Source organism: Megalops cyprinoides, chromosome 3 (assembly GCF_013368585.1).
Source record: "Megalops cyprinoides isolate fMegCyp1 chromosome 3, fMegCyp1.pri, whole genome shotgun sequence".
Lineage (NCBI taxonomy): Eukaryota > Metazoa > Chordata > Actinopteri > Elopiformes > Megalopidae > Megalops > Megalops cyprinoides.
Genome location: NC_050585.1, coordinates 54264737 through 54290196, shown reverse-complemented (window position 1 = coordinate 54290196; position 25460 = coordinate 54264737). Strand labels below are relative to the sequence as shown.

General features: G+C 52.5%; 1 protein-coding gene across 1 annotated transcript; it reads right to left on the bottom strand.

Moving 5' to 3' along the window:
• Positions 1-352: 352 nt before the first annotated feature.
• On the bottom strand, positions 353-19353 carry LOC118774587 (retinal guanylyl cyclase 2-like). Its single transcript, XM_036523940.1, has 19 exons — positions 18600-19353; positions 16782-17083; positions 16038-16392; positions 15461-15545; positions 14744-14840; positions 14278-14409; positions 14061-14141; positions 13797-13973; positions 12840-12996; positions 12142-12291; positions 11320-11468; positions 9735-9898; positions 7720-7912; positions 6632-6806; positions 5685-5783; positions 5008-5102; positions 3254-3339; positions 1297-1386; positions 353-417 (listed from the first exon to the last, which is right to left on the bottom strand). The coding sequence occupies exons 1-18, from the start codon at positions 19351-19353 to the stop codon at positions 1299-1301; spliced, it is 3339 nt and encodes a 1112-aa protein (XP_036379833.1). The 3' UTR covers positions 353-417; positions 1297-1298.
• Between the last annotated feature and the right edge of the window lie 6107 nt (positions 19354-25460).

Genomic DNA, 25460 nt, shown 5'->3' with positions numbered 1-25460 from the left:
TCTCTCTCTCTGTCTTTCTCTCTCTCTCTCTCTCTCTCTCACTCTCTCTCTCTCTCTCTCCCATTGCAGTTGTACACATCATCCTACAGAGGTCTGAGCTCCATGCATCTTCATACAGAGTCCTTATCCAAAAATCTCCCATCCAATCAAAATCCAGAAATAGGGCGTGTGGCTGCTGAAGGCAGGGGTCCTCCAGGTTAGTGTGCAGCAGCTGGAGAAGGGGAAGCGTGTGGGGAGGGGTCACGGCAGCCGTTCGCTCTGTGTGATCCTCCATGGCCACCGTCACGAGGGGGGTCAGTGAAGGTGGAGGAGCACGCTCTCCCCGCTGCAGTGTCGCCAGCAGCTGTGTAACCCGCTGCACATGTGAGATCCTCCTCTCCCTCCTGCAGCTGCTGCCTCAGCTCAGGCTTCTCAGGCCTGAAACACAGCGCAGGACAGAGAGCAGTGTTACTGCAGCCAGTAGTGTTACTGCAGCCAGACGCTTCCTCTCACACCTGCAGCCCACCAGGGTTACGCCAGGAGAGAGCATGTCCTGACACCCCTGCTGTGGTCTGTTACTTGCATCTCATTGCGTTCCGTGTGCTGTAGCCTGTCTTTGCTTGGTATGTTTGGTATTTGTTTCACTCTTTCGCTCAAAAATCTACCGTCTCCATATGATTACTATTCAATTTCTAAAGTACCCTCTCATACCCTGATACATTCCTGCCAGTCTTTGTCTCCAATCACGTCGCAAATGCTGCATGAGGTCCGCTCACTCTGAGAAATCTCTGGCCAATCAGCAGCCAGACACGTGTAGTTAGTGTGGGTGAAGCGGATGTAAGGGCTTTGGGTTCATGCTCTCTCCTATAAACCTCCTTGGTGAAATTGGATCATGGATCAAAATCCCAGGGCAAAGGCCTGCACAAAAATGCACTTCATCATGGTCCTGAACATGCCTTCATTTACAGACTGTAAAGATATTTATGAGTATCTGTGATATCTGTGAACAGAGATATTCAGTCAAAACATTTCCTCTTAGTCCTGCTGGGGTTGGAACATTAGCATGAACAATGAGGAGATAACTAACCATTCTCTTCTCAAGCTAAGAGACAACATTCAATGTTTCCTTTATTGAATCAGGGCAGAGGACACAAAAAGACCTGGCTGAGGCAGAGACCTCGCTGGAGTGAGGTGGTGACAGTAACCATGATGGTGAGGCTGATGGTGACATTAACGGTGGTGGTATGATATCTCCACTGGCCAATGCCTCGGCTGCCAGCAACATGTGATACTGTACATTTCTGTGTGTAATGTTACCTTTAGTTTTTCTTGCTTGCTTGTTGCTTCTCTGCTTTCCGCCGCTTGTACTGGGCTATTTCCTCCATCTGCAGCCCGTGAGCCATTTGCCTGGGAAATGCACCAGAGAGGCGGGCGCACACATGAGTGAGGCGGGCACACACGGGAGTGAGGCGGGCACACACATGAGTGAGACGGGCACACATGAGTGAGACGGGCACACACATGAGTGAGACGGGCACACATGAGTGAGGCGGGCGCACACATGAGTGAGACGGGCACACATGAGTGAGGCGGGCGCACACATGAGTGAGGCGGGCACACATGAGTGAGGCGGGCACACATGAGTGAGGCGGGCACACATGAGTGAGGCGGGCACACACATGAGTGAGACGGGCACACATGAGTGAGGTGGGCGCACACAGGAGTGAGGCGGGCACACACAGGAGTGAGACGGGCGCACACAGGAGTGAGGTGGGCACACACAGGAGTGAGGCGGGCGCACATGAGTGAGGCGGGCACACACAGGAGTGAGACGGGCGCACACAGGAGTGAGGCGGGCACACACAGGAGTGAGGCGGGCGCACATGAGTGAGGCGGGCACACACATGAGTGAGGCGGGCACACATGAGTGAGGCGGGCACACATGAGTGAGACGGGCACACATGAGTGAGACGGGCACACATGAGTGAGGCGGGCGCACACATGAGTGAGGCGGGCACACATGAGTGAGGCGGGCACACACAGGAGTGAGACGGGCGCACACATGAGTGAGGGGGGCACACACAGGAGTGAGGCGGGCACACACAGGAGTGAGGCGGGCACACACATGAGTGAGGCGGGCGCACACAGGAGTGAGGCGGGCACACACAGGAGTGAGGCGGGCGCACACAGGAGTGAGGCGGGCGCACACAGGAGTGAGGCGGGCGCACATGAGTGAGGCGGGCACACACAGGAGTGAGGCGGGCACACACAGGAGTGAGGCGGGCACACACAGGAGTGAGACGGGCGCACACAGGAGTGAGACGGGCGCACACAGGAGTGAGACGGGCGCACACAGGAGTGAGGCGGCCGCACACAGGAGTGAGGCGGGCACACATGAGTGAGGCGGGCACACATGAGTGAGGCGGGCGCACACATGAGTGAGGCGGGCACACATGAGTGAGGCGGGCACACACATGAGTGAGGCGGGCACACATGAGTGAGGCGGGCGCACACATGAGTGAGGCGGGCGCACACAGGAGTGAGACGGGCGCACACAGGAGTGAGGCGGGCGCACACAGGAGTGAGGCGGGCGCACATGAGTGAGGCGGGCACACACAGGAGTGAGGCGGGCACACACATGAGTGAGGCGGGCGCACACAGGAGTGAGGCGGGCACACAGGAGTGAGGCGGGCACACACAGGAGTGAGGCGGGCGCACATGAGTGAGGCGGGCACACACAGGAGTGAGGCGGGCACACACAGGAGTGAGGCGGGCACACACAGGAGTGAGACGGGCGCACACAGGAGTGAGACGGGCGCACACAGGAGTGAGGCGGGCGCACACAGGAGTGAGGCGGCCACACACAGGAGTGAGGCGGGCGCACACAGGAGTGAGGCGGGCACACACAGGAGTGAGGCGGGCACACAGGAGTGAGGCGGGCACACACAGGAGTGAGGCGGGCACACACAGGAGTGAGGCGGGCACACATGAGTGAGGCGGGCACACACAGGAGTGAGGCGGGCGCACACAGGAGTGAGGCGGGCACACACATGAGTGAGGCAGGCACACAGGAGTGAGGCGGGCACACACAGGAGTGAGGCAGGCACACAGGAGTGAGGCGGGCACACACAGGAGTGAGGCGGGCGCACACAGGAGTGAGGCGGGCACACACATGAGTGAGGCAGGCACACACATGAGTAAGGCAGGCACACACAGGAGTGAGGTGGGCACACACATGGGGCCGGAGATGAGCCGTCGGCAGGGCCAGCCTTACCCTGACTTCAGCTCTGGCGGGATCGGCAGCGGTTTGGTGAAGCCATCTTTACCAGTGAGCCAGAAGGTCTCCTCCATGCCCTTCCCCTGCCGAGAGAGGAAGACTGAGGCTGAGGGAAGAGGAAGAGCAGAGGCCAGGTGCTGCTACAGGTGAAGCTACAGGTGCAGCATGTTACAGAACAGTAGTGCACTGCCACGTCATACAGTGACCCACAGAAATGTGTGTCAGCAGAAAAACACAGTGAAAATGGTCAGACTAAAACAAAAAGACTCCCTGCATCAGCTAGAGCGAATTAAACAGAGCACCTTTCCCAGTGTCAGCAGGTAGCAGGACTCACTCACTGGCCCTCAGTCACAGCTCTGTACTGCTTGTCTTCCAGTAATCACACAGTCAATACGCACTTCAGCTTAAACTGTGCATGCTTGTAAAGGCTTCCTTTGGACTGACAGTCAAAACCCTCTACTAAATTCTACAAAACATTTTCGTCAGGCGGTTGAGAGCTCTTAGTCCACCTGCATGGGAAAACCAAAGAAACAGACTGCTGAGGACGCGATGACAGTCAGCGGCTGGCAGTGGAAGGGTCTCATTAGGAAGCTTCACAACACCAAAACAAAAAACAACTCCCCAAACGAAGCAGAGCGAACGCTCACAGGGAGCCTCCTTCACAGAAGCACACATTCACATAAAGAGGAGAGAGGAGAAATGTTGCCACCAAACCACCTCGCTCCCCCCACTGGCTGCCGCAGGTATTGCAGAGCTAAAGCACTACAGGGCTGCAGGTAGAAGGTTACTCTAGTTCAGCCTCACTGCGCTTGGCTTGAATTGAGAAAAAGGACATAGAAAGCATATTTCCTGCCCAGAGCAGCTCAGCGGTTAGGGCACTCACTCAAAGGGTAAGCTGAGTGCCAGGGCCCCGAGTCCATCCCCTCAACCCTTCAGGAAAACAAACTTCACATCACAGGACAAACACCATGTTCAGCTCCATTCTGTAGGAAATACCTACATGCCTCGCTAGCTTAAATTAGCCCATGATGAACAATGCCGTAATTCTCTTCACGCATACTTCGCTGATCTCCTCCTGGGGGTGAACAGAAAGGGCTCCTGCTGATGGCTCCGCTGGGGTGAGACGCTGAGAGCCTCTGCATCAGGGTGGGAACACAGCCTCCCCCAGGCCGTCCCCATCGCTGGGGGGCACACACCTCCTTCTCATCCGCGGGTGGGTCCCGTGCAGCCGGGCGAAGCTGAAAGTTTTCCAGCATGAGAGCCCCCCCCAGCAGAGACTGCTGCTCCTCTCTGCGCTTGCAGGACAGTCAGCCGTTGGTTTCACTGTGCAGTCTGCAGCATTTCAGACTCAGCAGCGCTTCAGAGCTGTAGCAGAGTGGAGGTTCAGCCTTCCTACTGAAGCCACAGTGGGAGAACTCCAACCGTCCAGAGCCCTCAGCACACACCGCTCCTCTCCCTTAAAGCAACGGGGTGAGAGTCGACCCTTCTACTGTGAGACTTTCAAAAATTAAGCCAATAAGGGCAGAGTCCAGAGTGATGGTGTCCAGCTGTCTCAACAGGCCACACCCCTTTTCCTGTCACTCTTGAACCTCACCCCTCTGTGGGGCACACTGTCATTAACACCCCCTGCTTTAATTCTTTATGGGATTATTAGTGAACATCCTGGTGAAAAGTAAGATGTGACACTCACACAGGAAACACAGGAACAGCAGACAGCCACAGGCCCTTCCACAGAGTTTGGTGGCTCTCACCTTCAGCTCCGTGCGTCCTCTGAGCTGCAGCTTGTAGCCCTCCTTCAGCTCCTGCAGGATGTGGGTTGTGCTGTGGCTCACATGGATGCGGTAAGCTGCAGGACGAGGCATGCCAAAATCAGCAAAACCGCAAACCTGCTCTGTACCAAGGAGCAAAACCCTAACCCTAACCCTAACCCAACACTAACCCTAACCCAACACTAACCCTAAACCCTAACACTAACCCAACACTAACCCTAAACCCTAACCCTAACCCAACACTAACAATAAACCCTAACCCTAACCCAACACTAACCCTAAACCATAACCCTAACCCAACACTAACCCTAAACCCTAACCCTAACCCAACACTAACCCTAAACCATAACCCTAACCCTAACCCTAACCCTAACCCTAACCGTAACCTGCTCCTCACAGAGTCCACAAGCCTCATCTTACTCACGCAACACGCTAAAACCACCCGCGTCTCAGAGCACTGCAGTCCTAAAACCTGACTGAAGTCTGTGTTATCCCGTTGTGTTATATTAGGATGGCTTCAGCATTTGTGAATGATAGGAGAACGACGCTGACTGGCAGGGGCCTTCCTAATACACGAGAGGAGGATAAGCTGCTGAGAGAGAAAGTGAGTGAGAGAGAGAAAGAGAGAATGTGAGAGAGAGTGGGAGAGTGGGACTCACGCATCCCGGTAGACTCCATGCGGGAGGCGGTGTTGACCGTGTCTCCAAACAGGCAGTACCTGGGCATGGTCAGGCCCACCACTCCCGCCACCACCGGCCCTGCAGAGAGCCACCAACAGGACCTTTACATTACATTACATTACATTACATTCATTTAGCAGACCAGATTCATTTATCCAGAGCCACTTCCAGCACAGCACAACAGAAGTGTATCCAAGTTGAGTGAACAACAGTGTCAGACCAGGCTAACAGCACTCCTAGACCAGCATAACACTTGTACAACCTGACCAGACAAGGGAAGCCAAGTGTACTACCATACATCAGTCACTAGATCACAGAATCCAATGCAATACTACACGTAAAATAAACAGCAAGTAATGCAAGTAGCAGGCGTTAGGGGGCGGGGATCGAGGTGGAACTGAGATGCAGTCTGAAGAGGTGGGTCTTCAGTCTGTGTGGGAAGATGGCCAGTGATTCCGCTGTCCTGACCTCTATGGGGAGTTCATTTCACCACTGAGGGACCAGTACAGACAGGGATCGTGTCTGAGAGAAGTGACCCTGTCAGGACAGGATAGTCAGTTGCCCCATGGTTGCAGAGCACAGCGATCTGGCTGCTACATATGGTTTGAAGACCAGTTGTAGATATGAGAGACCTGTCCATTTCTTCACAGTCCTCATATCTACACTGACTCTTGCTTCTAGCCTCAGTGTGTAGGCGTCTGCACGTTTGATGGTGTAATCTAACCATGCTCTTCATTTAGGCAGTGATGTACATGCTACTGATATATCTGCACTACTGATGAAAGACTGAGGCTTCATGGTGGAGCTAGCAGATTCTGTAAATCACTGAGTCGTGTAAACCAAGTAAAAGACTTTGGCACAGTAAGACACTGTTACTGGCTGAAATCTATGAGTGACTGATGAGGTGTGCTGGCTGTGCCACTGACCTGTGTGCAGGCCGATGCGGATTCGAACTGGCACGTCCGGCATGTGCCTCATCTTGAAGGTGCCGACGGCGCTCAGGATATCCAGCGCCATATTGGAGATCTCGGCCGCGTGGCGGTTCCCATTCGGAACAGGAAGTCCTGACGCTACCATGTAGGCATCCCCAATCGTCTCCACCTGCGAGAGATCACGTGGGGACACTTTACTGTGCAGCACAAGGGAACACGTGGGGACACTTTACTGCGCTGCGGAAGGGAACACGTGGGGACACTTTACTGCGCTGCGGAAGGGAACACGTGGGGACACTTTACTGCGCTGCGGAAGGGAACACGTGGGGACACTTTACTGCGCTGCGGAAGAGAACACGTGGGGACACTTTACTGTGCAGCACAAGGGAACATGCGGGGACACTTTACTGTGCAGCACAAGGGAACACGTGGGGACACTTTACTGTGCAGCACAAGGGAACACGTGGGGACACTTTACTGTGCAGCACAAGAGAACACGTGGGGACACTTTACTGCGCTGCACGAGGGAACACGTGGGGACACTTTACTGCGCTGCGCAAGAGAACACGTGGGGACACTTTACTGCGCTGCACGAGGGAACACGTGGGGACACTTTACTGTGCAGCACAAGGGAACACGTGGGGACACTTTACTGTGCAGCACAAGGGAACCCGTGCGGATGCCTTATTGGGGAACCTGAAAGACAAGCAGCTGTTCAGTAACCATGCAGTTACTCTGTTACTTTTAGCAAAGGGGATGCCGAGTGTCAAAGATTGTTTTATAGGCTGCAAATAAATGGGATTTTACAGATTCTGTTTTGTTTTGTCAGTCCCTATATTTTGATTTCAGGCTTTAAACGAAACGCGACACGTTGATTTCAAATTTTGCCTGCATCTAAAATTTTCAGAAAGACACAGCACTGAGATATACCATATACTATACACAGCAAATTTTGTGTAGGGCACCTAATGTCCCATTACTAGACCTCTGTAACACAGCACACAGATGAGTGATGTCACTGTGCCCCGCACAGACGCCCCCTGCTGGCCTCTCTGTGGTAGGGCAGAGACGCCCGTCTGTACCTTGTAGACGTCGTGGTTCCCGATGATGGCATCGAACAGAGTGTAGAGGTCGTTCAGCAGGTCCACCACCTCGATGGGCTCGCTGTTGGCTGAGATGGTGGTGAAGCCCACGATGTCGCTGAAGTACAGAGTCACACTGTCAAAATACTCGGGCTCCACTGTGCACCCCAACTTTAGCGCCTCTGCCACTGACCTGGGGGGGGGGGCATAGCACACACTCAATCAACCCCAAAGGTCACTGTGACACAGTGACACAGAAGTGTGTGTGTGTGTGTGTGTGTGTGTATGTATGACTGTGTATGTATATGAGTGTGTGTGTGTGTGTGTGTGTGTGACTGTGTATGTACATGAGTATGTGTGTGTATATATATATATGAGTGTGTGTGTGTGTGCGTGTGTATGTGACTGTGTATGTATATGAGTATGTGTGTGTATATATATGAGTGTGTGTGTGTGTATATGAGTGCGCGCGTGTGTGTGTGTGTGTGTGCATGTGCCTGTGTATGTATATGAGTATGTGTGTGTATATATATATGAGTGTGTGTGTGTGTGCGTGTGTGTGTATATGAGTGTGCGTGTGTGTGTTGTAACAATCTGCACTAAATAATAGTGTTTTAGTTACCAAACGCTACGGGTATTATCTGAATATCTTTTCAATTGACCGCAAGCACAAAAACACACAATGCATAAATTTAGCTCGTAAGCACAATTACACACAGTACACGCACACAGCTCAGTTGATCACACATATATTTACAAATTATCCCTCTCCCACTTTATAAATGCGTCTCCCCAAATCACCGTAAAGTCCGATAAAGTCCCACCAGTCTCACAAACACGCGATCGCGAACCCCGACGTTTCTTCAGTGTCACCCGATAATCCCAAAAAAGTCCAAAACAGTCTTCAGTGAACACTCAATAATTCCTCGCAATACAAGAAAACAAATCAGTCTCACAGCTTCCGTTGAGTCTCGGCCGAGATATTCCTTGTCGCTGAGGCGTTGTGGTCAGAGCTAGAACCACCTTGACAGAGAGTTTCTTCGTAAATCCAAACGCGCGCCACTTCCACATTTCAAAAGCTCCCTCTTCACTCTTCCGCGTTCTCATCAACCTCTCACATCAATCAGCTGACTCGTTCCCCTACTACGTCAGCCCCCCCGCTGATTTCACACTGGATAATCTTCACATATTCAGGCATACATACAGGTAAACACACATTTTTAAAGGCTTATTATAAAACGGAGCTACCCTAGTTCATCACTCTTCTTATTTTCTACGACTGGCCAACAAGAAAATGCTTATGTGGCAGTGTCACAGTGTGTGCGTGTGCGTGTGCGTGTGTGTGTATATGAGTGTGCGTGTGTGTGTGTGCGTGTGTGTGTATATGAGTGCGCGTGTGCGTGCGTGTGTGTGTGTGCGTGTGCGTGTGTGTGTATATGAGTGTGCGTGTGTGTGTGTGCGTGTGTGTGTATATGAGTGCGCGTGTGCGTGCGTGTGTGTGTGTGCGTGTGCGTGTGTGTGTATATGAGTGCGCGTGTGTGTGTGTGTGTGCGTGTGTGTGTATATGAGTGTGCGTGTGTGTGTGTGCGTGTGTGTGTATATGAGTGTGCGTGTGTGTGTGTGCGTGTGCGTGTGTGTGTATATGAGTGCGCGTGTGTGTGTGTGTGTGCGTGTGTGTGTATATGAGTGTGCGTGTGTGTGTGTGCGTGTGTGTGTATATGAGTGTGCGTGTGTGTGTGTGCGTGTGCGTGTGTGTGTATATGAGTGCGCGTGTGCGTGCGTGTGTGTGTGTGTGTGTGCGTGTGTGTGTATATGAGTGTGCGTGTGTGTGTGTGCGTGTGCGTGTGTGTGTATATGAGTGCGCGTGTGCGTGTGTGTGTGTGTGTGCGTGTGCGTGTGTGTGTATATGAGTGTGCGTGTGTGTGTGTGCGTGTGTGTGTATATGAGTGCGCGTGTGCGTGCGTGTGCCTGTGTGTGTGTGTGTGTGTGTGTGTAAGTATGTGTGTAAGACTCACGGGGGCAGCATCTGGGTTAGCAGTTTCTCCGTCTTCTGCTTCTCGATCTCCAGCTCCTCGGTCCTCTCGCGGATCAGCTCCTCCAGGTTGCTGGAGTACTGCTCCAGCATGCGCAGCATCGAGTCGATGATGTTCGTCTTCTTCCCCTTATTGATGTTTTTAAACTGAGGGGACGAAGACATGCTGTCAGCACTCAGGGACAGGGACCGCACGGTTCTAACACGGCTGAGTCAGCACTCAGGGACAGGGACCGCACGGTTCTAACACGGCTGAGTCAGCGCTCAGGGACAGGGACCGCACGGTTCTAACACGGCTGAGTCAGCGCTCAGGGACAGGGACCGCACGGTTCTAACACGGTTGAGTCAGCACTCAGGGACAGGGACCGCACGGTTCTAACATGGCTGAGTCAGCACTCAGGGACAGGGACCGCACGGTTCTAACACGGTTGAGTCAGCGCTCAGACAGGGACCGCACGGTTCTAACAGGGTTGAGTCAGCGCTCAGACAGGGACCGCACGGTTCTAACAGGGCTGAGTCAGCACTCAGGGACAGGGACCGCACGGTTCTAACACGGCTGAGTCAGCGCTCAGGGACAGGGACCGCACGGTTCTAACACGGTTGAGTCAGCACTCAGGGACAGGGACCGCACGGTTCTAACATGGCTGAGTCAGCACTCAGGGACAGGGACCGCACGGTTCTAACACGGTTGAGTCAGCGCTCAGACAGGGACCGCACGGTTCTAACAGGGTTGAGTCAGCGCTCAGACAGGGACCGCACGGTTCTAACACGGTTGAGTCAGCACTCAGGGACAGGGACCGCACGGTTCTAACACGGTTGAGTCAGCGCTCAGACAGGGACCGCACGGTTCTAACAGGGTTGAGTCAGCGCTCAGACAGGGACCGCACGGTTCTAACACGGTTGAGTCAGCACTCAGGGACAGGGACCGCACGGTTCTAACACGGTTGAGTCAGCACTCAGGGACAGGGACCGCACGGTTCTAACACGGCTGAGTCAGCACTCAGGGACAGGGACCGCACGGTTCTAACACGGTTGAGTCAGCGCTCAGACAGGGACCGCACGGTTCTAACACGGTTGAGTCAGCGCTCAGACAGGGACCGCACGGTTCTAACACGGTTGAGTCAGCACTCAGGGACAGGGACCGCACGGTTCTAACACGGTTGAGTCAGCACTCAGGGACAGGGACCGCACGGTTCTAACGCGGTTGAGTCAGCGCTCAGACAGGGACCGTACGGTTCTAACACGGCTGAGTCAGCACTCAGGGACAGGGACCGCACGGTTCTAACACGGTTGAGTCAGCGCTCAGACAGGGACCGCACGGTTCTAACAGGGTTGAGTCAGCGCTCAGACAGGGACTGTATGGTTCTAACAGGGTTGAGTCAGCGCTCAGACAGGGACTGTATGGTTCTAACAGGGTTGAGTCAGCACTCAGGGACAGGGACCATACGGTTCTAACAGGGTTGAGTCAGCGCTCAGACAGGGACCGTATGGTTCTAACAGGGTTGAGTCAGCGCTCAGACAGGGACCGTACGGTTCTAACGAGGTTGAAAGGTGAGCGGAGCGGTTACCAGGTCGAAGATCTCGTCGAAGCAGGGCCGTTTCTCCGGCTGCTCGTTCCAGCACTGTTTCATCAGCTGGATGCACTCCATCGGGGCGTGGTCAGGGGACACGACGGGCCGGCACAGGGGCGGCGGCTTCTGCAGCTTCTGGATGAGTTCTGTGGGACAGAGCCACACCCACTTACTGCTGACATCAGAGCTCCCTCAGATTACTCGCATGCATAACTGTATGTGTTATTCCGTTCATTTATCTAGTCATGAAAATAATTCATTTTATTCATTAATTATTTTATTTGTAATGTATGGATGCCAGCTGAGGACACTTAAAATAAACCCAAAACCAAAAAGAAGTATATGAGATACATAAGACCATGACCAAGCAGAGAACTTTTTTCCCAAGATGTGGTCTTGTATATTAAATTAATAATAGGTGTCTTTTATTTCCAGTTGAAACCAGGTCTGCAGAGGTAGGCTACATACACAGCTGATCCCAGGACTGTAAAGGTATGGATACAACTGATCCAGGGATTGTAAAGGTATGGATACAACTGATCCCAGGTCTGTAAGGCTAAGACCACAGCTGATCCCAGGACTGTGAAGGTATGGATACAGCTGATCCCAGGTCTGTAAGGCTAAGACCACAGCTGATCCCAGGTCTGTAAGGCTAACACCACAGCTGATCCCAGGTTTGTAAGACTAAGACCACAGCTGATCCCAGGTTTGTAAGACTAAGACCACAGCTGATCCCAGGTCTGTAAGGCTAAGACCACAGCTGATCCCAGGTTTGTAAGGCTAAGGCCACAGCTGATCCCAGGTCTGTAGCAGCCCTACCCTCGGCGGACAGGTCCAGCGTACAGAAGGGCGGTCCTCGTATCACCACCTCCTGCACGATGATGGAGAAGCTGTACACATCGCCTGGCAACGAGCCGTACAGGCCTGGGTGCGAGCCACGAAGAATCTCAGGCGCTGTCCACAGGAGCTCTGAAACACACACACACACACACACATGCAGCACGGTCAGAGACTCACACACACACACACACACACGTGCAGCACGGTCAGAGACTCACACACACACACACACACACACACACACACACACACACACACACACACACACACATGCAGCACGGTCAGAGACTCACACACACACACACACACACACACACAGACACACATGCAGCACGGTCAGAGACTCACACACACACACACACACAGCACGGTCAGAGACTCACATACACACACACACACACACACACACACACTGAACACAGTCAGAGATTCTCTCTCTCTCTTTCACACACACACACACAGCACGGTCAGAGACTCACATACACACACACACACACTGAACACAGTCAGAGACTCTCTCTCTTTCACACACACACACACACACACACACACACACTTACACAGAGCACAGTCAGAGACTCACATACACAAACACACACACACACACAGAGCACAGTCAGAGACTCGCACGCACACACACAAACACACACACACACACGCACTGAGGCTGTACGCACCCTCTGCGGGCGGCTCCACGTAGGGGAACCTCTGGGCCTCCAGCACCTCGTTGTAGCCGTAGTCTGTGATCTTCAGCACGAAGCGGCCGTCCACCACGCAGTTCCGAGACTTCAGCCGCCCGTGACACACATTCCTGTGGTGGAGGTACTTCATGCCCTGTCAGCCAGGGAGAAAAACAGGAGAGCTCTGTCTCTCTCTCACTCTCACCTTCTCACTCTCTAACCCTCAATCTCACTCTCTATGACTTTCTGACTCTCTTTGTCTAACTTTTTCACTCTCACTCTTTCACTCGTTAACCCTCTCACTCTCATATTAAGTCTTGTTTTCACTGTTCTTTAGACTGTACATCTACTCTGTACTGTAGATTTTGTCTTCAGACTGTGCATTTAGTCTTTATCCTGTGCCTCTAGTCTGTAGACTTTGGGTTGTGTCTTTAGACTGTGCTTCTGTCCTTTACACTGTGCCTCTGTCCTTTACACTGTGCTTCTATTCTTTAGACTGTGCCTCTGTTCTTAAGACTGTGCCTCTGTTCTTTAGACTGTGCCTCTGTCCTTTACACTGTGCTTCTGTTCTTTAGACACTGCTTCTGTTCTTTAGACTGTGCCTCTGTCCTTTAGACTGTGCTTCTGTCCTTTAGACTGTGCCTCTGTTCTTTAGACTGTGCCTCTGTCCTTTAGACTGTGCCTCTGTCCTTTAGACTGTGCCTCTGTTCTTTAGACTGTGCCTCTGTTCTTTAGACTGCAGCTTTAGTTTGAATGATTCTGGATGCAGTGCTGGCTGAGGGAGTGTTTGGGACAGTGTGCTGACCCCAGGGCTGGGTGCAGTAGGGTTAGGGTTAGGGTTAGGGGAGGGTTAGAGTTAGAGTTAGGGTTAAGGTTCAGGGTTAGTTTGCTGGCTGAGGGAGTGTTTGGGACAGTGTGTTGACCACAGGGCTAGGTGCAGTAGTGTTCGGACACCTTGATGAGGTCCAGCAGCAGAGAGGTCTTAAACATCCAGTCCAGCTTGACGTCCTCGTTCCTGAGCAGGTCCTGCAGGCTGCCGCGGGAGCAGAACTCTGTCACGATGGCGAAGACGCCGCAGTCATGGAAGAATCCCAGGAACGGGTTCACATTCTCATGCCGCATGTCCTTCATCTGACAGAGGGAGAGAACATCAGCCGCACCACCCTAAAAAACCGTCCCTCTGTCTAATGACATCACAGTTGTTCCAGGGCTACTAACCAGTTCGAACACATCGCTGGTTTTTGGGGTGATGGCCCCAAAATTTCCAGAGGGGAGTCTTTTCAGCCACGCCCAGTCTCCCTGGGGAGGGAAGGACAGGACTGTAGTGCACATCTCAGGGAGGTTTGAATTTCCCAGCATGACTGCAGTGAGAGTGGAGGAGCAGGCTTTGCAGGTGGCTACGCCCCTTTGATTGGCAGATGGCCACGCCCCTCACCTCGTAGATGGCCACGTTGGAGTTCTCGTGGGTGGCGGGGGTGAGACTGGAGGCGGAGTACGGCGATTTAAGGCTGTGGTCTGACAAGCTCCTCGCCACATCGCTGGCTTTACTGTCGTCCAAACTCAGCTTCTGTGAACGAAATTCATCGCACTTCCGGTAATCCTCACCACGGGCGGCAGTGTGGTATAGTGGCAGGGTTCGTAACCACAAGGTTGCTGGTTTGTGACCCCACTGGAACCCTGCTGCTGTTTGATTACCTTTGGGGACCAGGTACTTACCCCACAATTGCCTCAGTAAATATACTGGTGCAATGTCCCAGTAGGAGGCTGCCATGTGTAAGCATTTTTACACCATATTTCATTACCAGGCACCATCATGCTAATCACTTATATCATGCTAATCATCATTTATAAGCTCTTTCATGCTACTACATTCCCCTGTGCTGTCATGTGATGGCTCTGACCTTGTTGCTTAGCGACGGGTTGATGAAGGTGACGTCCGCTAACGTCAGCAGAATTTTGTTGGGACCCCTGACCAGTCTGATCTTGTTGACCCGTCGCCTGGGAAACAGCAAAACAGCGACGGAGTGAGACGGAGACACTCTCAGAAAGTATTAAACCCAGGGAAAGTCTTTGGTGGGCCCAGCACTTACCAAAGAGCCCAATATACCACCTCTTGATATGTCCAACCAAATGCCTTCCCTGGGGTAAAACTTTCCCCGTGATACAAGTGCCAAGCTCCCATCAGTGAAGCTACGCTGGAATCGAATAGTAATCTAATACGGTCTAATAACAAGAAATGCCATCAACATCCAAACACATCTAGCAAGGCATCACTCTAATGAGTGTAGAGATTATATGCATAATTAAGGAAAAACAGAGAGGTAAGCAAGCACAGCAATTCTAAACTTCTTATCATTTACATATTAAACATATTTTCCTACAAACTCAAATGATAAATTCAAAAATAAAATTTCAGGTCAATCATAAATATCTCCTCTTCATCTTGTGACAATATCATTACTTGTAAATGTGCATTTCTAAAGACTTAGTAGTTCCTTCAGTAAGACACCTGGTATGACAGAATGGGTGTTATTCAAAAAGTAAACATGTTTATTTATCAGTAAATGACTTGAACACTTAAAGTGCTGTTAAGTGCACAATGATGCTGAATGCTGTACCTTACAAAGTACAGCAGGGCAACCAGGAGGAGGATGAGGAGGAAGACAGAGAGGAAGATGCTGACCACAAAGAAAGGATCCACACCTGCGTCAGAGCACAGAACAGACACAGAAACAGGCTTCAACCACACCACACCTAATCAGCATGGTCAGCCTCACACTTCACCTGCATCTTTCCATCTAAATCAGGCCCTGAAATCCCTCCGTGTGTGTGTGTGTGTGTGTGTGTATGTGTGTGCATGTTTGTGTGTGTGTGTGTGTGAGTGTGTGTGTGAGCGTGTGTGTGTGTGTGTGTGTGTATGTGTGTATGTGTGTGCATGTTTGTGTGTGTGTGTGTGTGAGTGTGTGTGTGAGCGTGTTTGTATGTGTGTGCTTGTCTGTGTGTGTGTGTGTGTATGTGTGTATGTGTGTGCATGTCTGTGTGTGTGTGTGTGTGTGTGTGTGTGTTTATGTGTGTGCATGTCTGTGTGTGTGTGTGTGTGTGTGTGAGCATGTGTCCGTGTGTGTGTGTGTATGTGTGTGCATGTCTGTGTGTGTGAGCGTGTGTGTGTGTGTGTGTGTGTGTGTGTGCTCTTACCGCCAATGCAGAGCTTGCCCGGGGTGAACCAGCAGTTGGAGTCAGCTTTGGGGGAGACCCCGTTGGGGAAGTGGATGTGTCGCCCCAGAAACCTCACCATGTCAGCCTGTGTGTCGAGCAGGTGTGTGGGCCGGAGCTGGCAGGACTGGCCGTCGGTGTCCAGCAGCACGTAGTCCAGCAGGCCGACGCCGGAGCCATTGGTGCGGATGTGCTGGCTGAAGCCGTGGAAGGACAGGTCACGCGTGTGGCGAGCCAGGCTGTCCCCGGACAGCCAGTCCCCCGCGTCCCGCACCCTCTGCATGGCATGTGCCAGCAGCATGACCGAGCTGTAGATGGTGCCGAACAGAGGAGACACCTGCACACAGAACGCAAACACACAACCTGCTGATTCTCCCCTTCCTCCAGAGGTGGCGCTACGCTGCAGGTGTGAGAGTGTGCGTGAGGGAGCATGACTCTGCAGGTCTGAGTTTACCTGCTGGGGTGTGATGCTGCAGGTGTGAGTTTACCTGGCGTGGTGTGATGCTGCAGGTGTGAGTTTACCTGGCGTGGTGTGATGCTGCAGGTGTGAGTTTACCTGGCGTGGTGTGATGCTGCAGGTGTGAGTTTACCTGCTGGGGTGTGACGCTGCAGGTGTGAGTTTACCTGGCGTGGTGTGATGCTGCAGGTGTGAGTTTACCTGGCGTGGTGTGATGCTGCAGGTGTGAGTTTACCTGGCGTGGTGTGATGCTGCAGGTGTGAGTTTACCTGGCGTGGTGTGATGCTATTAGGCAGCTCCCCGCTGTCTATGGCATCCTGCAAGGCCTGGTAGAAGGAGGTGTGGTGCGTTTCCATGGTGACGGTGAGCACGGCGTCATAGGCGTGGCGCAGTTTGCTGTTGTTGCTCAGGGCGGAGTAGTGCTCGTCCCGATAGGGCAGGCTGTACAGCAGTGTGTCGTACGGGAGGAAGACCAAAGAGCCATCCGTCATGCGCATATCATGCGCTGTTTCCAACAGCAACCGCTGCGTCTCTCCGCCAATCAGCACCGAGTGCATGCAGAGCACCACCACTGCAGAAACACACACACACTGTGTCTGAACCTCTCATTAACTCCTGCAGGATACCCAGTGCTGCCAGGGCACCTCAGTCTCTCAGCACCCCTGCCTCTGTCTACAACAAAACTAACATCAGGCAGGAACATGACTACATCCTGCACACACTCCTCCTGAAACGTGGCTGGAAGGGTAAACGCTAACATCAGAGAGGAAGCAGGAAGTAAGGATGACAGCATCAGGGACAGGGACAGCATCAGGGTCAGGGACAGCATCAGGGACAGCATCAGGGTCAGGGTCAGCATCAGGGTCAGCATCAGGGACAGCATCAGGGTCAGGGACAGCATCAGGGACAGGGTCAGCATCAGGGTCAGCATCAGGGTCAGCATCAGGGACAGCATCAGGGTCAGGGACAGCATCAGGGTCAGGGTCAGCATCAGGGACAGCATCAGGGTCAGCATCAGGGACAGGGACAGCATCAGGGTCAGGGACAGCATCAGGGACAGCATCAGGGTCAGCATCAGGGACAGGGACAGCATCAGGGACAGCATCAGGGTCAGGGACAGAATCAGGGTCAGCATCAGGGACAGCATCAGGGTCAGGGACAGCATCAGGGACAGGGTCAGCATCAGGGTCAGCATCAGGGTCAGCATCAGGGACAGCATCAGGGTCAGGGACAGCATCAGGGTCAGGGTCAGCATCAGGGTCAGCATCAGGGACAGCATCAGGGACAGCATCAGGGACAGGGACAGCATCAGGGACAGGGACAGCATCAAGGACAGGGACAGCATCAGGGACAGCATCAGGGTCAGCATCAGGGACAGGGACAGCATCAGGGTCAGGGTCAGCATCAGGGACAGGGTCAGCATCAGGGACAGCATCAGGGTCAGGGACAGCATCAGGGACAGCATCAGGGTCAGGGTCAGCATCAGGAACAGGGACAGCATCAGGGACAGCATCAGGATCAGGGTCAGCATCAGGGACAGCATCAGGATCAGGGACAGCATCAGGGTCAGCATCAGGGACAGCATCAGGATCAGGGACAGCATCAGGGTCAGCATCAGGGTCAGCATCAGGGTCAGCATCAGGGACAGCATCAGGATCAGGGACAGCATCAGGGACAGCATCAGGATCAGGGACAGCATCAGGGTCAGCATCAGGGTCAGGGTCAGCATCAGGGACAGCATCAGGGTCAGGGACAGCATCAGGGACAGCATCAGGGTCAGCATCAGGGTCAGGGACAGCATCAGGGACAGCATCAGGGTCAGGGACAGCATCAGGGACAGGGTCAGCATCAGGGACAGGGTCAGCATCAGGGTCAGCATCAGGGTCAGCATCAGGGTCAGGGACAGCATCAGGGACAGCATCAGGGTCAGGGACAGCATCAGGGTCAGCATCAGGGACAGGGTCAGGGACAGCATCAGGGTCAGCATCAGGGACAGGATCAGGGACAGCATCAGGGTCAGCATCAGGGTCAGGGACAGCATCAGGGTCAGGGTCAGCATCAGGGTCAGGGTCAGGTGGGTCACTCACGCCGCAGGTCCTGCACCCGTTTGACCCTGGCGAGGGCCTGGCGTGCGCTGGCACGGTCGCTGCCAGTGGAGGTGACCACGCCCACAGGGAGGCCGTGTCGGCGCAGGGCACTGGCCACCTTGCCACCCGTCTCCACCCAGCTGTCCTCCTCCGAGGAGACCACGCCCACATGCGCCCAGCGGAAGTGGCGGAGGAGGCGGAGCAGCACCTGCGTGGGCGGTGGCACGGCGTGGGCGAGGGTGGAGCGTCCGCGCGCCTCGTCCGGCTCGCAGCACACGCACGCCCACGAGAAGAGCGCCTTGCCCCAGCTGCGGGCCAGCAGCGCCGCCGCGTCGCAGTACCCCGGGTTCACCACGCCCACGAAGGCCGACACCCGCGAGGAGAAGCCCAGGAAGCGGCCGAGAGCCGCGGCCGTCTGGCAATCCTCCTCCAGCAGCTCGTACTGCAAGCCGGAGCCCAGCGCCAGCGAGGGGTCCCGGCTCGCCCTGTCCACCGCCAGCTGTGCCGCCACGCCCGGCAGCGCCTTGCCGAACAGCGGGTCACATGACCAGGGGCCCACCACGCCCACCTTGAACACGCTTGCGTGGGCGCACACGGGGAGGCTGAGGGTGAGCAGCAGCAACCAGCGGATCCAGGCCCCGTGGGGCGAGGAGGGCCGAGCGGGTCGCCCAGGTCGCCCGCTTTCAGGAGCTGTCAATCTTCTGGGAGCCCATTCCTGCGGCGAGCCGTGGGGCGGACAGCGCGGCCGTGGCATCGCAACACACCCCTCCCGCGCGCGCGTACGCACACGCACACGCACATACGGCTTACTCTTCCTCGCGCCCCAGCTCCTCTCCGCCGAATACAGCATCCTGCAAAACAACAGCGCAAGCAGGGAAGTTCACCGGGAGAAGATTAATCCCTCAACAGGATGACCCTCTCATTCATAAAATATCAATGATGGGGGATAATCGAGCCGGGATCGGGCGGATTTGACACAGAATAATAAAATAGTGCTCCAGTTTGATTAATTCCCTGCGGCTGAGATTGTGTGGGTCGGTGTTCTCGGGTCCTCCAATCCTGCAGCCCTCCGTCCCGAACTGCAGCCCCCACCTGCAGAGATTAGCGCGGTCGCCAGCTTATTCCTGCAGGTGTCAGGCCGTGTCCACCAATCACAGCGCGGAATGAGAGGCGCGGCGTGTCCCCACAGAAGGTCTGGCCTGTGCGTGCGTGAGGGCGCGTGACGTCTCACTGCGTTTCCCATCACCCTCTCTCCAAACGTCAGGAGAACGAGGCCTCGCTAAAGCTTCGGTTTTACAGCCTGCTGCAGGGTGCGGCAGAGGGGGATACAGCACACTTCACATCCTGCTTATCACAGAGGTGACTGTGGACACTGCAGGCATTCGGCCTCACCACACCATGAGCAGTTATTCTAAATCTCTGGGTTTTATGAGACGTACAGGGAGAAAAACATGGTGTTTTGATAGAAAACAGCAATGCAAGCAATTACCCCACCTTTGAAACTTTACCTGATCTCTTGTTTGATAATGCCCCACGCCACCCCCCCACACACACACACACACCTGCATGTACCCACACACACAGGAACACACATGCACCCATGGACATGCACACATGCACACTCACACAAACATGCACACACAGACTTCCCACTCAATGCCCAGATATTTCCAGTTTCAAACTGTCACTTCTTTGACATTCATCCATTTTTAGTGGTCACCCTCTACAGATTGTTCAAACCTCCTCTTCCTCTGCACAGTTTAAATCCATTCTTTTCAAAATGGTTTTCCCCAGCGAAAACAAACTCAAGTTTAGTTTTTCAGTTAGTCACTGATTGGCGAAGAGATCATTTTGCGAGGCCTGTCAGTTGACGGGAAGCAGTGAGGTTGCTTAGAAAGTGCTTCGATTTAAACCGTTCAGACTTCGAATTCCCACCAAACCACAGCATGCCTTTATGCCGTATCCACTGAAAGTCGCTTCCTTCAAACGCCATCGGAAAAATTACAAAACCCGTCACAGTAAATATCGAAAAATAATTTGGCTTCCTCGATAACATAACGCTAATAATTCTGACGTGCTCGCTGTGTCTGTATGTGTTGTAACCATTAATCTAGGATAGGATTATCTAAATATGGATTTATAGTTTGTATTGTAATCTCTATTGATCAGGAAATCTTTCGGATCTATGCAATATAAAGTAAAAAGTCCATTAGAATTCCGTTGTAATGTGTGATAAATATTAGAATGAATTAAAATGAATGTGTTTAGGAGCTACAAAAAAACATCAGAAAAAGAAATAAACTGAACACACCCTGCCATTTAGGACTAAATCAGAAAAAAATATATATTTAATTCATTCCCCAGCAAAAGCACAACGAACTCGAACTGATGATTAAGTAAATACTTCTGAAGTTCCACGGGTCAGTTAAAATAATATCTCAGTGTGATTTCCAAGTTATGTAGCAATAGGAAACTTTCTGTGTATCCTAAATATTCCCCTAAATGCCACCCGGGATAGCAAGAAGCGTATGAAAGAAGTCATCACTTACCATATTAGGCATAACAAGCGCTGGTCCTCGTTCTACTGTAATTTAATTGATAATATTCAGACATATTTCATAATTATAACTCATAATTCAATCAACGCTAAAACTACAAGACACACGGACACACGGCCGACTGACACAGCTTCTCAGCATATGTGTCTCAATAAATTAAAATAAAAATAAAAAATATGCATTGAAAAAAATTGCATGAATGCGCTGAGGAGCCACAGGCGGATTACGCCGCTCAGGTGAGGGCTCCAGCACGTCCCAGGCGGCCCCTGGAGGGACTCACTCGCGGTGACGCGCATAATCTCATCAAAGTCATACTTTATCAGATGTGTGACGGCGACCTAGAACGAGTGTCCTGCAGATTATTTCAAATCCCATCACAACGGAGTCTCTATGGAGTGGGATGTATGCACGCGGCCCTCGGCGAAGAATGCGCCGCGTGAGCACCACATGCTGCGGCAGCGCGGGGCTGCGCGAGGCGTTCGCTGGGGGGTCTGCGCTGCTCCCAAGACAACAACAAAATCGGCCCAAAACTGCCAAACAGAAAGTACGTCTTTAATACACATATTTTTTTTTAAAAATTAAATCACATATAAATATTTTAATTAAATTATACGATAACCCCCACCCCCTAACTTTCACACGCACCGATGCACACACACAGGCCCAAGCGATGACCCCAATACCGAATTATGGAATTAAAATATTCCCTCATGTAATTTTCTATGTATTAAATCCGCGTGGCGCAGATCTGCGGGGGGTTTCGGACTTAGTTGTATGTGAAATAATAAAATAAGATCGATACATTAAGCCGCCAAGCACTGACACTGGGCCTTACGAAAAGTTCTTCAGTTAAGTGCGGCAGGTGGAGGCTTTGGTTCGGGTTCACTGATCCTGAGAAAATTATCTGGAGCGGAAGATCCTCAGACCACTCTAAATATTTTCATCGACATACTTCCGTAAAACACGCGTTTTCACGTTCAATTTCATTTTCAATTAAAACAAATAAGAATCATGACACAGAGCGAGTTAATATTCTCATTACGTAAACGCAGAAGTATAAAAATGTGTCAGAATGTCCGAATGAGCTTTCCACCTATGAGGAATGTGTAAAACAGCTCATTGTGAAACTGTTCTCAAAGGGGGCTGTGATGGAGGACAGGTCCGGCAGAACAGAGAAAAGATGATACAAATGTTTATTGTGTCAGTTATGGTTTTGAATTATTCAGGACTGCAGACCTGTGCGGAAAACTCGGAAGCGCATGCTTGAAATTCCCCTTTTCACCTTTGGGGGGCAGTGCAACATAAACTCACAGCAGTCGTTCGAGAGAAAATTTTATTTGGATCCGAAATCGAGTGATGTGTTTATGATTAAAACCCAGCTCAACCCATCCAGTTTTACATGCTGGCAAAATGTTTGGAAAAAAGCAAAACAAGTTTCGACAAGAAGAATGTCAGGTGAGGCCAAGCTAAACTAAGTGTAATATCTGCTTCCTTTGCTGTCTCTCACTCATTCCCTCTCTCCCTCTCTTTCCTCCTTTCTCTGAATGTAAATGAAAGACATGTTTTCCCGTTCTGTAACTCAGGCAGAAAGTGCCGGAGCCTGAGTGGGAGCAGGGGAGACGAGGCTGCAGGGTCTGCCGCGCTGCTGGCCTGAGCTCTGCTGCCAGCCGCCACCCAGGTCTGTCACCACAGAGCTGTCAGCTGTAGACGCTGAGCACGCATCTGTCTGTTTACTCTACAGAGAGCGAAGCTCCAACGCAGACGCTGTGGGGGGTCGTCTCAAAGCAAAGCCTCATGGTTAAACAAGGAGACAAGTTTATACTGCAGCCACTCATGAATAATGATCGGATATCAGCCACATAATAACAATGATCAGATATTAGACATTTATTAACAATGATCTTATATTAGCCACTTTTTAACAATGATCAGATATTTTTTTGGACCTTCCCACACAGAGAGTGACTGTCGGGGACGGATAAACGAAATCTGTCACTACAGCCGTCAGGTAGCAGCAGGTAAGACATCGGAGACAGAGCTGAAAGAGTGGCTGAGAAAGTTCCACACACCTGAGGATGCGGTGAGCATGTCCCCACACAGAGCTACAGAGAGGGGTCAGCGCTGTGGCAGCCGGGGGGGGGGGGGTCACAAGTCCTACATGCCTCCCCCTGACCATAGGGTGATTGTGTGATGCCAGTGGCTGGCCCCTGTGTCTGCGGCCTGATTCTCAGGGGACTGATGCCTCTGAAAGACCACGACAGGGTTTCCGCTGGATTTTTTCTTGCCGGTCCGGTGCCCAGAAAGAATTTATTTTACTGGACAAATTTGACACTTACCGGTCACATTTCAATAATTGTCTATGTTACAAACCCAAATATAATGTACACCTAGGTTGACAAAAGAATGACAATGGCCTCAAATCAGTTTGACTATTTAATGAACAATAACGATTAAACAAAACAAACGATTGAGCAAAACCTCAACATTAGCCGCTCTCGTTATAGCTATGTTTTGTATGAGCATTATTACCGGACAAGTTTTTAATTTATCGGTTTTTTATAAATTTTACCGGGCAAAAACCAGTAATTACTGGCAATTACGAAAACCCTGGACCACGATGTTGCTTCCACCAGAGCTCAGTGATTCACAAACCAAAAGCATGTTCACACCTAGAAGAAGGGCTTTGAGAGCCAGATGAGAAAGATGATGAGAAAGACAATGCATGTCTGATGAACCCCAGAACAATAACAGCAGTGGATGGAGGGAGAAAGTAGGCGGCGATGTGCTGTTTTCCTGTGCTTTTATGAGGTGATGCTGCATCTTAGCTTGCCTTCTTTGCACTGTATGGATGTATGAACATGTTTAGGTGGACGGTGTCACCCCTGGCCTGAGATGAAGGAAGTATCAAAGCACAAGATCCCATTGGCTGTGGCAGGTGCATTAAACAGCGGCCAATAGGAAGAAAGCGGCCGGTTGGCTCACTTGGTGCTGTGACTGAAACGCAGTTCAATGCGGCACTGCAGAGGAGCTCTGTGTGCGGAGCAGACGCAAGAAAAGCCGGCCATGCGCTGCCAACACAAACACGCCGTGCCGCGAGAGGGTGGGTGAGGACTGATCAGACGCCAGGAATAGAAAGGCATGGAGAGTGTGGCTGCTGTGCTAAAGTCAGCTGCAGATAGTGCCCCCAGCGCCAGCCTATCGCTCCCCAGGGAACGGCATGCAACAACTGCACTATCAAACCAGCACTTTCCACATACCAAAATCCAGCCTCTCGACCGGGAGCGGCTCCATGCTCCGTGCAAGCTCTGTGCGCTCTGCTCTACATCACTGATAGATACTTCAAGAGTGTTTGTCACGACTCACGTCAGCGGTCCTGTCACACCACCCCGAGAGACCCGTTTCCACCATGTCTGGTGGCTGAGATGCATGTAAATCCCAGACAAAGAGGAGAAAAGCCCACATTCTGGAGCGGCCCAGGACCTGCAGAGTGATCAGGTATCTGCACCGGAGGAACGCAGGGATGGGTCTCAGTGAGGAGCAGCACCTGAGCAGCGATCTGGGCTGACAGAGTCGCACCTGCGCAGCGATCCGGGCTGACAGTCTCACCTGTGCGGGCTGACAGTGTCGCACCTGCGCAATGATCCGGGCTGACAGTGTCGCACCTGCGCAGTGATCCGGGCTGACAGAGTCTCACCTGTGCAGCGATCCGGGCTGACAGTCTCACCTGTGCGGGCTGACAGTGTCGCACCTGCGCAATGATCCGGGCTGACAGTGTCGCACCTGTGCAGCGATCCAGGCTGACAGTCTCACCTGTGCAGCGATCCGGGCTGACAGTCTCACCTGTGCAGTGATCCGGGCTGACAGTCGCACCTGCGCAGCGATCCGGGCTGACAGTCTCACCTGTGCGGGCTGACAGTGTCGCACCTGTGCAGCGATCCGGGCTGACAGTCTCACCTGTGCGGGCTGACAGTGTCGCACCTGCGCAATGATCCGGGCTGACAGAGTCTCACCTGCGCAGCGATCCGGGCTGACAGTCGCACCTGTGCAGAGTCTCACAGCAAACCCTTGGCTCGTTGTGGTCCCATATAGGCTCTGTGGTCAGCTGCTAAGTGTAGCACACACAGAACAGCTTTAGAGTGAAAGCTCACCAGAAGAAAGGGACATGTAAACATGGTTATGGTAATCTGAGAGTTGATGAACTAGCAAAGAAAGCTACTGTGGAAGTGGAGGCACTTCCAGATCTCTCAGGGCAAGAATCAGTTGCATTTTATCAACATTAGAGAGCTGACAGACCTGAAAAGTG

Coding starts and splice junctions, on each gene's coding strand:
- LOC118774587 (XM_036523940.1), bottom strand. CDS start 19,353: ATGCCACGGCCGCGCTGTCCGCCCCACGGCTCGCCGCAGGAATGGGCT. Junction 14,841..15,460: donor GCCCTGCTGTACTTTGTAAG/GTACAGCATTCA, acceptor GCTGTTTCCCAG/GCGACGGGTCAACAAGATCA. Junction 9,899..11,319: donor TCGACGAGATCTTCGACCTG/GTAACCGCTCCG, acceptor TCGTCCCCTCAG/TTTAAAAACATCAATAAGGG.